This window comes from Branchiostoma floridae, chromosome 4 (assembly GCF_000003815.2).
Source record: "Branchiostoma floridae strain S238N-H82 chromosome 4, Bfl_VNyyK, whole genome shotgun sequence".
Lineage (NCBI taxonomy): Eukaryota > Metazoa > Chordata > Leptocardii > Amphioxiformes > Branchiostomatidae > Branchiostoma > Branchiostoma floridae.
In genome coordinates this window covers 29,431,938-29,447,453 of record NC_049982.1, presented here as the reverse complement: position 1 = coordinate 29,447,453, position 15,516 = coordinate 29,431,938, and the positions used below count along the sequence as shown (strand labels likewise).

Sequence of the window (15,516 nt, the reverse complement as noted above, 5' to 3'; positions counted from 1 at the left end):
ATACGTAGGCACCTGTGTGTGTGTATAAAACAACATAAGAAACAGCTGAATCTTTTATTTTTACATATCCACATGATGTTCTGTTTGGTCATAAAATGACGACGATGTACTTGTATTTCAAGTAAAAACTACAAGAGTTCGGAAACGTGAGTTTTTGGTAATTTGGTTGCTTTAGCTTTTCTCCTTATTTCGTTGAGAAAAACACATATTCTATTTCCTTTGCTATCACAAGCAGACTGACAGTTGAAAAAAGCTATAGACAGAGTTTGATATCATTTTATGCCACTTTTTTTTTTACCTTTCTGGTCCCTTTTACCCATAACGTCCTGTTAGTGTCCCCCGTGTGCCTAGCGTTCAAATTTTGGAACGGCGGGCACAAACCTCTACTCACAAACTAACTACATAACCTTCGTTAGATAATTTCTATATTAAGCAAAGCTTAAATTGTGGCAAAAGTAACACTCAAATACATCTACATCTTTACCAAACCACTGACGCCGATAGTTACAGTGCTATTCACATAGCTTTCTTAGTTATATATTTCACCAAAACGCAGTAAAAGCGCTAGAACATCACTTGAATTTCTCTACCATTGGCTGTTATGTTACTGTATTATACCACTCTTTCTGGGTATGGGAGTGATTCACCGTAAGAAACACCAGTGATACTATAAAGCCTTACCTGTTGAGTTTTTCGATGAAGACGGCTGTGCAGTCGTGGACGCCATGTTGATCCAAATCGACTTCTGCTGCTCTACCGCCTATGTCAGATCCTGTCGACCACAAGGTTGTTTTGTTCAAGTTCTTCTCAGTTTACGTATCTACAAACTGATGGACTATTTCGTCTTTCGGAGAACCCCTTTGTAATTTACAACTGTTACGTTCAGACTTAGCGACACCAAGTGACGGCCTTCGTGCTCTTTCTTAGACTCTGCCACTGAGGGTATTCTTCCTTCACATCATACTCTCCTAGAGGATACAACGCAAAGAAGCTCTCAGAAGCTGCCTGAACGATCTACTGCTATGATATTGGACTCAAAAGCCTTCTTTGCCATGCCCCATCGTCCTGTCATAGCAACCTTTGCGTTCAGGATCTAAAAAAGTATGACAATCTTTCATACGATACACATTTCAAACCATTACAAATTGTTTACAAAGTGCAGGTGCTCCCAAAGGACTTATGAGAATATTGCATTTTCGTGTTGGGACTGCTATTGTTGGGGACACTCTGTACATAATTTATTACAGGCACCCGTCCTCTTTTTTTCGAAGTGGTGCTCTGTCTAAAAACGGAAATAAGGCCATCAAACATTAAATGAGGTACTTAGACGGTTACAACGGTCCATAGTGCGTGGGGAAAATATTTATATTGTCGCCATGGTAACAGGTAACCATGGTGATACTTACGCACGGCACTCTTCTGACTGTTCCCAAGTTGCTCAAAAGGGATTAACAACCAAAATTACACTAATATTGCTCAACATTATTAATAGTTCGTGTTTGCTAGAAACATAAGGATCTATCTCCAAAACATGTCATTCCGTTATTTTATGGCTTTAGTGGATTTAGTTACAATATCAATGACACAACATAATTAAATCAGGTTTTCATGTATACTATTTCTTTATTTTGGTTGTTGTTTCTTTTGGTTATTGTGCTGTATACGTAGTTTATCAAGCAACTGTGAGCTTTACACATAGCATCATGAATCTTTTTTTCGGAAATGACGTCATTGGACAGTCGTTGGACAATGGAATCTTTAAGGTGGCATCTCACTGCACTTGAGCAAGGAGATAAAGGCTCCTTGACTTGAGGCACCGGTGCGGCACCGCGGGGTTCGTTCAATGCGGCACTGTTGTGTTATTCTCGCCGATTCTTTTTATATTTCAGCCATACATAGTATGGTGAAATATATTGTATTCGTAATGTTTCTTCTTTCTTTCTTTCTTTCTTTCTTCTTTCTCCTGTCAAATCTTCAAAGTGGTTCATCTCCGCCGTTCCTGGACCGAATGACCTGAAATTTGGCACAGGGGTAGAATGGGCCAATACCTTGATGCGTTTTTCTCAGTTTTTTCATATCTGCCTCTAAAATGATTTTATTGCAATTGAGATTTTTTGGTCAATTTGAGACCAAAACTGTATATTTTGGCCCCTGTACCCTGGTATTACAACCAAATGAGCTGAAATTTGACAGAGATGTGCCTTGATAAGGCCCCTATATAAATTCGATAACACTTTTGGTGTACAGTACAACAAAATGCTTATTTTTGCGATTTTTTGACCAATTTTTGACCATAAAAGGACACTTTTGGCCCCTGTACCCTGGTATTACAACCAAATGAGCTGAAATTTGACAGAGATGTGCCTTGATAATGCCCCCATATAAATTCGATAACACTTTTGGTGTACAGTACAACAAAATGCTTATTTTTGCGATTTTTTGACCAATTTTTGACCAAAAAAGGACACTTTTGGCTCCTGTACCTTGGTATTGCAACCGAATGAGCTGAAATTTGACACAGATGTGCCTTGATAATCCCTTCATATAAATTCAATAACACTTTTGGTGTACAGTGCAACAAAATGCTTATTTTTGCGATTTTGGGCCAATTTTTGACCAAAAAAGAACACTTTTGGCCCCTGTACCCTGGTATTAGAATTAAATGACCTGAAATTTGGTATAGATAGGCATTAGATACTTGGTAACAGGATTCAAGTAAAATTTTTGACATAAACAACTTTAAAATGATTAATTTTGGCACTTTTCTGATGGGAAATTTGTTTTCTTTTGGCCTCCTGACGTGACCTTCCGTGACCCCGCACAGAGCCACACCTGTGCGCGTCAGCTGGAGAGTTAATTGAATCAAAGACCTAGCCAATCAGCGAAGAGGAGGCCAAAGGTTAATTAATATTCATAAGCGGGGCCTCATGATCCCGTATATAGCAGTGTTCCCGCAAGGGGGAGCGAAGCCCGCCTAAGGCTCTCGCATTTTAGACTATTCAGAAGGCTTTGTATTGTATCAGTTCTTAGGGGCATATCTATGATAATCGCAGCAGTCACTTAACTTCTCTTCAGGAGTTTAGCGTAACACTATTTCAGGTCAAACCGTCAAAGGCAACTAAAAACAAACTTTAACGTTACTGAGTTCAACAGTACTTATAACTTGTTATCCGAAGTTGAAACGCTAGCGATGGTATTTTCGCTGCGCTGTTAGCTCCGTGCGACTGTTGTTGACGGTCTTACAACGGTACATTTTGCACCCCTGTACCCTGGTATGAGTAACATTTGGTATAGATAGGCATAAGATAGTTGGTAAAATGATCCAAGTAAAATTTTTGGCATAAAGTACTGTAAAAGGCTTAATTACAGCACTTTTTTTAGGGGAAATTGGTTTTCTTTCGTTCTTCATGCCATGACCTTTCGGACGTTCACCCCACAGAGCCGACATCTGCACCTGCGTCTAGCCGGCAGGAAGAGTTAATTCAATTAATGGTTCAGCCAATCAGCGAAGAGGAAAGCAAAGGCTAATTAATATTCATAAGCGGGACCACACAATACGTTAACTTGAAGACTCAGGCCGTACAGACTTCTCGACAGGATTTTTTCAAAGCGTCGGACAGGGGTCCGGGGGCCGCCGAATGTCCCTGGCGGGGTCCAGGGGCAGGGCCACTGTGGGGGGACCCAGGTGGGCGAAGCCCCCCTGGAAGCTCTTGCATTTTAGACTATTGAGAAGGCTTCTTTTATCAGTTTTTTTAGGGCCATATCTACGATAATCGTAGCAGTCACTTACTTCTCTTCAGCAGTTTGACTTTAAAATATTTCGGGTCAAAGCTTCAAAGACAACTAAAACCTCACAAACAACAAACTTTACTTAGCTCAACAGTATACAAAAATATTGTACGGGTTGCCATCCTTAGTTGAAGTGCTTATTTATAGCGCTAGTATCTTCGCTGCGCCGTTAGCCGCCGTGCGACTTTTGTTGACGGTCTGATATCCCTACGTCGCCGCCTCGCTGATATTCCCACGGACATGTTTCAAGAAAAATACCCAGCAAAAAACGCTGTTCTGCGTCAAATTCTATTCTATAAAACATGTGGGACTCAGTGTTACAGTCTAAATATTTTGTAGAAGCACCGCTGTAAGAAAGAAGGTCCAAGCAATGTAAAACATCACGTAGCATGAAGTTCGCTGTCAACTGGCACACAGCACACGACTGTTTGAAACTCTAAGTCTAATCAACAGCCGTGTTTGATTGATAGCCGGCGGTCCTTTGATGAAGTCGGCGAAAGGTGCGTTAGTTAGAAAATCTGCGTTTAGTTTTGATACGTAATTATAAGTTAGACAGTGGCGAGAATGATTATTTTCTCATCAATATTTCTCTTCAGAATTATTTGAACTTAATTGTACATCTAAACAATTGGCTTACCTGTGCAATGTTTATATGATTAATGATCAGTGTACTGAAATCATGTGTAACGTATGGCTCCTAGTCAATAGATCAGCATTTTCTCTATAGTGACCACCTGTCTATAGTGGCCACATTTCCTAGTGCTGTTGTTGTTTGACATAAATTTTGAACATTTGAATTGTAAGTAACTTTAAACTGCCAGAGTTTCAGCCCAATAAAACACTCTCAGCGCCAGGGTATGAACAGACTGACCAGACAGACGAAAATAAATCCTCGAACAAGGTTCAATCGTATCTTCCGGGTCTGGCAGGAAGTTGTTAAGCTAAAATAAGAATAGGCTCGATGGCTGATTGCATACAAAGTAAAACAGTTTTACAGTTTTACAGCTTGAAGAAAACAAACGCTCCTACAGTACCTGCACCTGCTTGATAATTATTAAATCGTATGCCCTACTTGAATAAAAAAAGTTCACTGCAATAATAAATGTACCCACATCACAAGGAGCTTATACTTTTTTAAACTTACACCTAGTTATCGTACTGAAAATTGTTAATGACATTACATGAAGTCATTCAAGAATTTTCAGTCATGATGAAAATTTTCTGAATGGAAGGTGTGATTATTGTCATTTTCTGAAAAATAGAAGCAAGCTCTGTTTTTACCTGGAATCAATTCACAATACCAGTCCACTTTGGGGGATAATGTACTGTTAAGAGGATGTTCCATTTTTGCGCAGGGGTGATTTGGAACAGTCCAATGTTGCGTGGGAAGGGGTATGGCTGAAATATGCTGTATTTGCTCTTAAGCAAATGTCGGCCTTTCTAGTTGTAATTTTGTTTGTAATATAGCCATGACGTAATGATATAACCATTAGACGATCTTCACCTGTCATGACGCCCAATGGCAACCAAGTGTGTAACGGTTAATTTCAAGTACATGACTTTTTTTGTTTTAAGATAAGGAATAAGCATTGAACCTCATGTATCACGAAAACTTTCACAACATCACAACAATGGACGAAACAAGCCAAAAATACAAGTCATTTTCAATCATAAAATACCTCTCTTTATTCAAGCAACATTATTTTCCAGGCACTATATTATGCCTAGTCCCAGACACTCTACGAATACATTACGTACATTTCATCATTTTTCACTGTACATTCTTCATCGGGTAGTCCTGTTCCCTTTCTGAATCACTGTAATAGCCCACCAGTTCAAAATACAGGAGATATTGGATGTGTATAAAAGTGCGAAATCAGCTGCCGTATACAAAATCCCTCAAAGATATGGGGATATAATGTTCATGAAAGTTGGTACATTGTACTGCAGACATCCTTTGTTATATTTTGTTTGTACATTCCATTCGTCAAAAGGAACACTTTTAAACTTCCCATACAGCACTCTCATCGCACATACAATATTTTAGTAAACTTGAATAATATATCCTTTCCTGGCGCGGACAATGCGGTTCATTGGTTCATGAGAAGCAAAGTCAGAGTGTGATGCATTGTGGGTAGGTGTCAGAGTTCAATTTTGACGTTAACCCACAATGCATCATCTTGCACATGCGCACTTCGAACTGTTAACTGGTATATTACATTGGCGAGACTAAGCCATATTCTTAAATCACTGCTAAACAAGCACAATACAGTAGAATCCTTAGATGTTCTCTGAAGTTTAAGAAAGTTATCTTTAGTATAAGTAAGTACGAAACGTACGAATGAGTCTTGACATTTTTCTTTGTGAGGCCCTTCTTCTGTTGTCACAGCAGTGATCAAAATACCGGATTTTCTTTCAAATTTAGGCATATTCAAATAAATCCATTTGCTATACATACTGTATACCACACCATATATACATTTGTATTATCTTAACTTGAAACATACTTTTCCATCATACATTTCACAAGTTCATATTCTCAGATTGATATATCTCAATTTAACATGATATGACACTACGGTACAATTTTGGCATGTTCATTTCTTTCCTATTGAAAAAATACAAACCATTGACGAATCTAAAATTAGTTAGAAAATTTCCATTCACTTACGACTAGGGAAAATTTTACATTTTACGTTAATAAATTGATACAAGAAAGCATATTAAACATTACTGACATCACAGGCTACAGAATTAAATGTTGATGAAGCATACTGTAAATGCAGAAACTTTCGCGGTGGTTTAATGTTCACGGTTTTCGCGGTGGCCGTTTCACCGCGACCTTAAAACCGCCGCAAACATTTTTTCATGGCAGTAAGAGACTACAGAGTATGGTGCTACCGCGAATCTAAAACCACCGCGAAAATTCCATTTTCCCGCTACCGCGAAATTAAATCCCCGCGAACTTAAACACATTAAAATTTTACAATATCAGACAATTTTACCGTTATACGGTATACGCAAAATTTACAAAACCTTTCATGTACAATTCAAATTTACGTTTCCATTTACAACAATCATACTAATGAAATATATCTTTTTTTCTCTCTAATTGTTTACAAAACAATTAAGTGCATTAAAAATGATTATTTGTCTTTGTCCTTTATTTTTGGTGCAAAAATTTAAGAATTCATACATAAAATGAGCTCGCTCTACAATGCTATAAACTTCTTTGAGTGAACGGAAACTAAAACTATCTTTGTAAAAAGATTATCAAATAGGAGGTTCGCGATCCTACGTACGCATGCGCAAGGTCAAAGGTTGAAGGTCACTGACTTGTGAATATTTCTTGTCTCAACCATGCTTTACACAGACTTCTCGGCTGGCCAGTTTGAATAACATGTTCAGACTTGTTTATGTTTTTGTGCCTTCACCTTTGACACGCGCATGCGCAGTTCGATCGACGAACGGGCCTATTCTGACAATTTTGCACCAGGTTTCCGAATCCTGGATCTCTGGATGGGCTACGCCATTGAGTCAGGGGGGTGCTGATTGTTCAGAGGGGGGTTAGCTGGTGGTTGCTGCTGTGCCGGCGGTGGCGGTGGAGCCCCTCCTGCTCCCCCTCCTCCAACGTTGATTTGGGTCGGTCTGAAAAGTAAGGAAGAAAGCATGTCAAACTAGTGAACACAATACATTGTAAAATCAGCATCAGCATTGCTTTTGCTCAAAAGAGGTGTCTCGCTGAGGCGGGGCCTCGCTGTGGTACGTTGGCGGCGTCGCTGCGGCTGGATGATTCGACAGAGTTCTCAACGAATTTCCACGGCGGTCGGTTGCTAAGGTATTCTTTCCCGTTGCTATCTGAGAGGCAAATAAAACTTTCTGTTTTGGGGATTTTTTAATTTTTGATTTTAAGCAAAGTTACAGCCAAAAATATGCGTAAAAATGACATTTTTCGCACTTAATTACCAATAATTCACAATCGAAGGCATTTTTTAAAAATCCCAAAAACAGAAATCTCGGGAAAACCGTTACGATCATTTTGAGCGGTCAATGAGTTAAGTTGGACTCTTCTAGGTGGAGATCTTAAACGATGTTTGCACGCATGTCATGCCGCACGGAGAGCGGGAGGGTGTAATTGATACCGGTGTAAACAACACTTATGATATTCAAGGTCACCAACAAAAGCGCCAGTAGCTTCGTTACATATTACAGGTCCGCAACAAAGAGAAAGCATAAATGTACTGTCCAGAAAATTGTTTATATTGGTTAAAAACTATGTTTTTCGCCTGATTCAAGTTAGTTGGGGGAAAAGGGCCAGAAAGCACGGTTTTACCTGCAATGACCGCAGATGACCTAAATAGAACAAGGGTTCGGTTCGAATTACGTCAGATGGAACATCATGGAAGAAGGTTCGAATTCGGCTAGACTTGGGCGGTTTTGAGCACGTATTTGACCACCGTGTTCGTAGATTAAAGCAAATCTGTTACTCTCTGTGCGTTTTGTTTTCTTTTTAGTCATCGTTACACATATTGCACGGTTTTTCCATTGTAAAGTCAAGGGTAACATACATCCAACAACACCGGTATCGCCAACGCAGTCCAGTGTGATATCCCCATTATTCATATTTCTGTACAAATATTTGATACAAATCTTATGTCTTGATACGTGGAGGGGTACGCAATTCAAAATACGCATGCGCAACGTAATGTACTGTGGGTAATATGTCAAAGATGGAGGTCGTTGACTTGTTAACATTTCCTTTCTCGATTTAGAATAACAAGATCAACACTTGTTTCGATTTCGTCTCGGGGGTATTAACCTTTGACATATCACCCACAATGCCTCTCACTGTGCATGCGTACTTTCAATTGCGAGCCTCCTTACTACTGATACTTAATTTAATCGTTGAGTAGGTCTTACATTGGTGCCAAGCTTTCGAAAACAAACATTATTACCATAATGTCGATACACAGAGTAAAAGTCAGTTAGATAATATAATCTTATACAATTTTAGCAACCATGCGGGCACCGACCATGAGCCCTGAGAGTTCACTCTTCTATATGTTTTTGTACCATTTGTATGTAATGATATATGTTGATAGATTGATAGATTTATTGGGACTCGATGTAAACTGTATCTCTTTTATATTACATCAAGGAACGGTCATTTATCTGACCCTTACCTGCCTACGTCATAAATTAAATAAAAAGCGTCTTGCAGACTGATTTAGCTTCTCATGAAATTATTGTTCAAGCACACAAACAAACAAACAAACAAATACCTCTTTAACAAGAAGGCAGCTGTGATGACCACCCCGGTCACTCCCAAGATGGCGCCGACCACTGAGAGCGCCACCACCCAGCCTTTGACCTTGTACTTGCGGGGGAACGTGTCCAGGAAGCTTTCCGACCCTGGATAAGATAAAGTGATGAGGCGTGTTGGATCGCATGTATATGTGGCGGACTCGGAGATGTTTAGATATGATCGTTCAAACTTAACCCTGAACCTGCCAGAGTTTCAGCACTATAAAATGCTACCAGTGCCAAGGTTGGCTGCTGACCTGCAAAAAGGACCCCCCAAACAAAGCCGAAGTCCCTAACTTCCTGGGTTCGTGCGCTACGCGCGCGCAAAGTGGCTACTTCGGGGGAATACGCTATCCCGGATATATCCGGGTGCGGCACACAGGACATGTATATGTGTGCCGGATATATCCGGGTGCGGCAGTTTAAGGGCACAGCGAAAGGGAGACACAGAGTGAGAGGCAGAGAAATAGACAGAGATCGATGGAGAGAGAGACAGACAAACAGAGAGAGAGAGAGAGAGAGATGAAGAGAGAAAGAGAGAGAGAGAGAGAGAGAGACGGACCGGCAAACGCACACATATGCGAGGCACATGTACAAATGTAGCTACTTTTCGTATTCAATAGTTGAATGATGTTTTCTGAAATGCAAATGTCTCAAGACGTATAGCAAGATAGTTAAGGGTACCTAGTACATCACGGAAATACTCAAAGATGTTGAAAACCTGGAAAAACACTTTCACTACATCAAGTACATTGTTCACGAAAAAAATACATAAAAATATACATTCATCTTTTTAATGAACTTACTTGTAGGCAGCGGCGGTGGTGCTGTTGATATAGGTCCGGTATTGGCAGAATCTGTGCTGAGTATCAACTCTGTCGTGCTCTCTGCCGATACTGACACGTTCGTGGGCGTGACTTGGGTTGAACGAGAAGTCAGCGTTGAAAGGATCCGTGCCAAGGATGATGACGTTGTTGTCTGGGTCGATGGAGTCTCTGATGGGTGGTCTTGTGTCGATGATAGTCTTACTGTTGGTGTAGTCGATGTCGCGGCGTTTGAGGAAACTGTCGGTCTCGAGACTGAAATTGGATCTGTTGTTGATGTTTGAGGTGATGATGCCATCGGTGGAGTGCTGGAAGATATGGTTGATGATGATGACATTGGACTTGTCTGTGCCATCTGTGAAGTACGAGAGGATGTAGCTGATGTTGATGGTGTTGGGCTTGTCTGTACCATCTGCGAACTGCTGGAGGTTGTAGCTGATGCTGACGATGTTGCACTTGTCTGTGCCATCTGTAGAGTGCCAGAGGGTGTAGCTGATGCTGATGGTACTGGACTTGTCTGCACCATCTGTGATGCTGATGCTGATGGCGTTACACCTGATGATGTAGTTTGAATCGCTGGCTGACTCTGAGTCGACGGTGTACCCATCTGCGACGTGACTGATGTTGACATTTCAGCCGTTTGAGTCGGAGGCGATCTGTTTGGTGTAGATGATGATGCCATCAGCGGAGTGCTGGATATTCCTGCTGATACCGAAGATGCTGGAATCGGCGTTGAGCTTTGACCTGATGGAGTTGAAATCGGTTCATCCTGGTTTGTCGTCTCCATACTTGAGGTGGTGCTGGCTTGTACACCCGATGGCGAAGATGCTGGGCTTGAACGTGAGGCTGATGGTGTCGTGGTTGCGGTAGGCGATGTCATCAAAGGGTCGGCTGTGTCAGTGACGTCAGTCTGTTTAACTGTAGGGAGCGAGGTTGTGTGCAACAGTTTAGTACGTGTCGATGAAAGCAGACTGCTATAGATCTTCTTCACTGTGGTCGGGACTAGCGTCGTTGTGCGAGCTTCTGCGTCCGTTGTCATAGAGTCCGCTATAGTGAGGACAGTTGTCGTTTCAGGTGGCGTAGAAGCGGCCTCAGGCATCGTCGTTTGGATCAATGGTTTAGGAGAAGCGGTGGTGCTCTGCTCCGTGGTAGCTTCCTGTCCCGTCGTGAAAGATTCAGTGGCTAGGCCAGGCAAAGTCGTACTTATAGTTGATGGACCCAGTGTACTATCTTTACCAAAAAGGGTTGTTGGTTGTTTCGTAGCGGCCACTGTAGTAGAGATTGTGGACAACATTCCAGTGGTAGATTCCTCAATGTGTTGAAGAGTTGGTGATTTCATAATGGTTGTAAACCGTGGATTGGTTGTTGGAACTATTTCTGTGGTGTAATCCGTGGTACTTTGCTGCTGTCCTTCAACAGAAGTGGTTGTTAGCTGAACAGGAGCGACTGTAGTTGATTTGATAGTAGACCCCTTCGTAGATTCGCTTTCAAGGGTAGTCTGAGCTGTACTGGTTGGGATGCTTGTGATGAGTGTTTGGGGTTCTGTTGTAACTGGTGCAGTCGAGGGCAAACTAGCTGTCGTAACGGATGTCGTCGTTGTCTCAAACATCTGGGCTTCAGTCGTTGTTTCCTCTGATGTAACCTTTGTGGTTGCAGATGATGTACTTTCCGCCGTTGACTTGAAATCGGTAGTCACCGAAACTGTTGGAGACTGTGTGCTTAGCGCTGCAGTCGTCACCTCGCTTGTGATTTCGGTCGTAGGCTTCGTCATAGTCGTTGTTATTGTTTCCCCAGTCGTACGGATTGCTGTTGGATGTTCTGTTGTCAGTTTTGCCTTCGTTGTTGGTTTTGTCGTCATATCCATTGTCGTTAGTCGTGCTGTAGTCGGTGAGTCAGTAGAAGGTTGACTTGTCGGCTGCATTGATGTGACGTCGGGTGTTGTTTGGTCAGTCGTGACTTGTTTTGCCGCAGGACTTGTGGTCAATGGGTTGGCAGTGGTGTCTTCTGTGGATGTGTCCGGAGTAGACGTCACCGGTTCTGTTGTGATGTAGTTTGCAGCAGGATTTGTAGTCATCGGGTTCCTGGTAGTACCTACAGAGGTCGGTTCTGTAGTGTGTGCTATCGTTGAGAGTCCCGAAGAAGATGTTGCAGATGCTATGGTAGTTACCATGGTCATAGACGGACTGGTGGTCGGCGCTTTCGTGGTGTTGGGGGCAGTCGTCATCTGCTCTGCTGTCGTCATCGGCCCTTCCGTGGATGCAGCCGGTTCCATCGTGGTGGGAATCGCCGAAGTTGCACATTGCACCGACCCTAGAGCAAAGACAGCGTTTGTGATAAAAGAAATTCTATGAATAAGTACCAAACCACAATGGAACAGTTTCAGTTTCATTAAATGGTGTCTAACAATGGTGACCCTGGCAAAATAAAATGAATGAATGAATGAATGAATGGCCTAATAGTAATGAAATAGTTTCATTGAAAAAAATTGATTGATACAGTTTTATATAGTGCAGTTTAACCGCACTACCATATAGTTAATACGGTAGATCTACTAGCCTAAAGTTACAAACAGAACAAACATAGTTAAAACGGTAAATGTGTATACAAAGAGATTGCGGTCTGTCCTACAATGATTGTCTAAAGGTGTATCTAAAACATTACAACCTCTCAATTTCTTTTTCCCCGTCACTTAATTATGACATTCGTTTGGCTACTTATCATCAATTTCAACAAAGATTTACCATGCATTTTCTTCTTCTTCAGAGGATGAGCATATTGTTAAGCTGTTACTACCTCTATGTAACATGCATGGAATAGACATGAAGACAGAAAAGTTATCAACCCCAAGAGGAGAGCATAGATGATGGTAAAACTGGCAGTGCACATGATGTACACTTAATCTTTCTTCCCTAGCCCTGTAATTATACCTTGCATATGATTTGTTTGTGCTGTTGATAGGGAGTCCTGCGTTGGACACGAAGTTGTAAAAGTTCCAGTAGATGGCTCCGATCGCAAAAAGGTTGTTCTGACAGTTGATTCTTCGTTTATCACTGTCGTTGACAGTACAACAGTTGAAGATTCAGTTGTACTTGGACGTCCGGTCGTTTCCGCCACAGTCGATGACTCTGGTATTACCTCCGTGGTTGATGGATCAGTTGTGACTGCTGAGATTGATGATTTTGGTACTACCACTGTGGTTGTTGGTACAGACGTGACTGGTACAGTTGAGGATAGTACCCCTGTAGTTGGTGGTACAGTGACTGCAACTGTTGATGATTCCTGTATCACCTCTGTTGTTGGTTCAGTCGTAACTGTTGCGCGTGATGATTCCAGCATTACCTTTGTAGTTGGTGGCACAGTCGTGACTGCTACAGTTGATGATTCTGGTATTACTTCCGTAGTTCGTGGTACAGTCGTGGCCGTTAAAGTAGATGACTCGCGTATTGCCTCTATAGTTCTTGCTACAGTCGTGACTGGTACAGTTGATGACTCTGGTGTTGTTTCTGTAGTTGATAGTATAGTTGTGACTGGTACAGTTGATGACTCTGCTATTGTTTCTGTAGTTGGTAGTATAGTTGTGACTGGTACTGTTGATGACCCTGGTGTTGTTTCTGTAGTTGATAGTATAGTTGTGACTGGTACAGTTGATGACTCTGGTGTTGTTTCTGTAGTTGATAGTATAGTTGTGACTGGTACAGTTGATGACTCCGGTGTTGTTTCTGTAGTTGATAGTATAGTTGTGACTGGTACAGTTGATGACTCTGCTATTGTTTCTGTAGTTGATAGTATAGTTGTGACTGGTACAGTTGATGACTCTGGTGTTGTTTCTGTAGTTGATAGTATAGTTGTGACTGGTACAGTTGATGACTCTGGTGTTGTTTCTGTAGTTGATAGTATACTTGTGACTGGTACAGTTGATGACTCTGGTGTTGTTTCTGTAGTTGATAGTATAGTTGTGACTGGTACAGTTGATGACTCTGGTGTTGTTTCTGTAGTTGATAGTATAGTTGTGACTGGTACAGTTGATGACTCTGGTGCTGTTTCTGTAGTTGATAGTATAGTTGTGACTGGTACAGTTGATGACTCTGGTGTTGTTTCTGTAGTTGATAGTATAGTTGTGACTGGTACAGTTGATGAATCTGGCGTTATGTCTGTAGTTGATGGCTCAGTCGTGACTGGTACAGTTGATGACTCAGAAATTACTCCTGTAGTCCTAAGTACAGTAGTGAATGGTACCGTTGATGATTCTTCTATTACCACTGTAGTCATTGATCTAGTCGTGACCGGTAGAGTTGTTGAATCCTGTAGAACCTCTGTAGTTGGGGGTACTGACGTGTCTGCGGCAGTTGATGTATCCAGGGTGAAGTCTGTTGTCGGTGACATAATCGTGACTGGTACCGGTGAAGATTCAGGTATTGCCTCTGTAGTTGGTGGTACAGTCGTGACTGGTATCGTTGAAGATTCAGGTACTGCCACTGTAGTCAGTGATCCAGTTGTGACCGGTACAGTTGTTGAGTCCTGTAAAACCTCTGTAGTTAGTGGTACTGTCGTGTCTGCGGCAGTTAACGTATCCAGAGTGAAGTCTGCTGTTGGCTGTTCTGTCGTGACTGATATCATTGATGATTTATGTATGACCTCTGTAGTTGCTGGTACAGTCGTAACTGGTAGCGTTGATGATTCTGGTACTTCCTCTGTAGTTGATGGTACAGTCGTAACTGGTAGCGTTGATGACTCTGGTATTACCTCTGTGGTTTGTGGTACAGTAGTGACCAGTACCGTTGAAGATTCTGGTATGACCTCTGTACTCGGTGCTACAGTCGTGACTGGTATCGTTGAAGATTCAAGTATGACCTCTGTAGTTAGTGGTACAGTCGTGACTGGTATCGTTGAAGATTCAGACACGACCTCTGTGGTTTGTGGTACAGTCGTGACTGGTATCGTTGGAGATTCAGGTATGACCTCTGTGGTTGGTGGTACAGTCGTGACTGGTATCGTTGAAGATTCAGGTATGACCTCTGTGGTTGGTGGTACAGTCGTGACTGGTATCGTTGAAGATTCAGGTATGACCTCTGTGGTTGGTGGTACAGTCGTGACTGGTATCGTTGAAGATTCAGGTATGACCTCTGTGGTTTGTGGTACAGTCGTGACTGGTATCGTTGAAGATTCAGGTATGACCTCTGTGGTTTGTGGTACAGTCATGACTGGTATCGTTGAAGATTCAGGTATGACCTCTGTAGTTGGTGGTACAGTCGTGACTGGTATCGTTGAAGATGCAGACACGACCTCTGTAGCTGGTGGTACAGTCGTGACTGGTATCGTTGAAGATTCAGGTATGACCTCTGTAGTTAGTGGTACAGTCGTGACTGGTATCGTTGAAGATTCAGGTATGACCTCTGTGGTTTGTGGCACAGTCGTGACTGGTATCGTTGGAGATTCAGGTATGACCTCTGTGGTTTGTGGTACAGTCATGACTGGTATCGTTGAAGATTCGGGTATGACCTCTGTGGTTTGTATTACGGTCGTGGCTGGTATCGTTGAAGATTCAGGTATGACCTCTGTGGTTTGTGGTACAGTCGTGACTGGTATCGTTGAAGATTCA

The 15,516-nt window shown here is 41.9% G+C and overlaps 2 protein-coding genes across 2 annotated transcripts; both read right to left on the bottom strand.

Annotated features, from left to right (window-relative positions):
* Window positions 1–6,990: 6,990 nt before the first annotated feature.
* Window positions 6,991–12,189, bottom strand: LOC118413743 (mucin-5AC-like). Its single transcript, XM_035817273.1, has 3 exons — window positions 9,900–12,189; window positions 9,072–9,201; window positions 6,991–7,437 (listed from the first exon to the last, which is right to left on the bottom strand). The coding sequence occupies exons 1-3, from the start codon at window positions 12,187–12,189 to the stop codon at window positions 7,314–7,316; spliced, it is 2,544 nt and encodes an 847-aa protein (XP_035673166.1). The 3' UTR covers window positions 6,991–7,313.
* A 1,029-nt stretch (window positions 12,190–13,218) lies between these two features.
* LOC118413742 (flocculation protein FLO11-like) lies at window positions 13,219–15,386 on the bottom strand. Its single transcript, XM_035817272.1, has 2 exons — window positions 13,516–15,386; window positions 13,219–13,420 (listed from the first exon to the last, which is right to left on the bottom strand). The coding sequence occupies exons 1-2, from the start codon at window positions 15,384–15,386 to the stop codon at window positions 13,219–13,221; spliced, it is 2,073 nt and encodes a 690-aa protein (XP_035673165.1).
* Window positions 15,387–15,516: the final 130 nt, after the last annotated feature.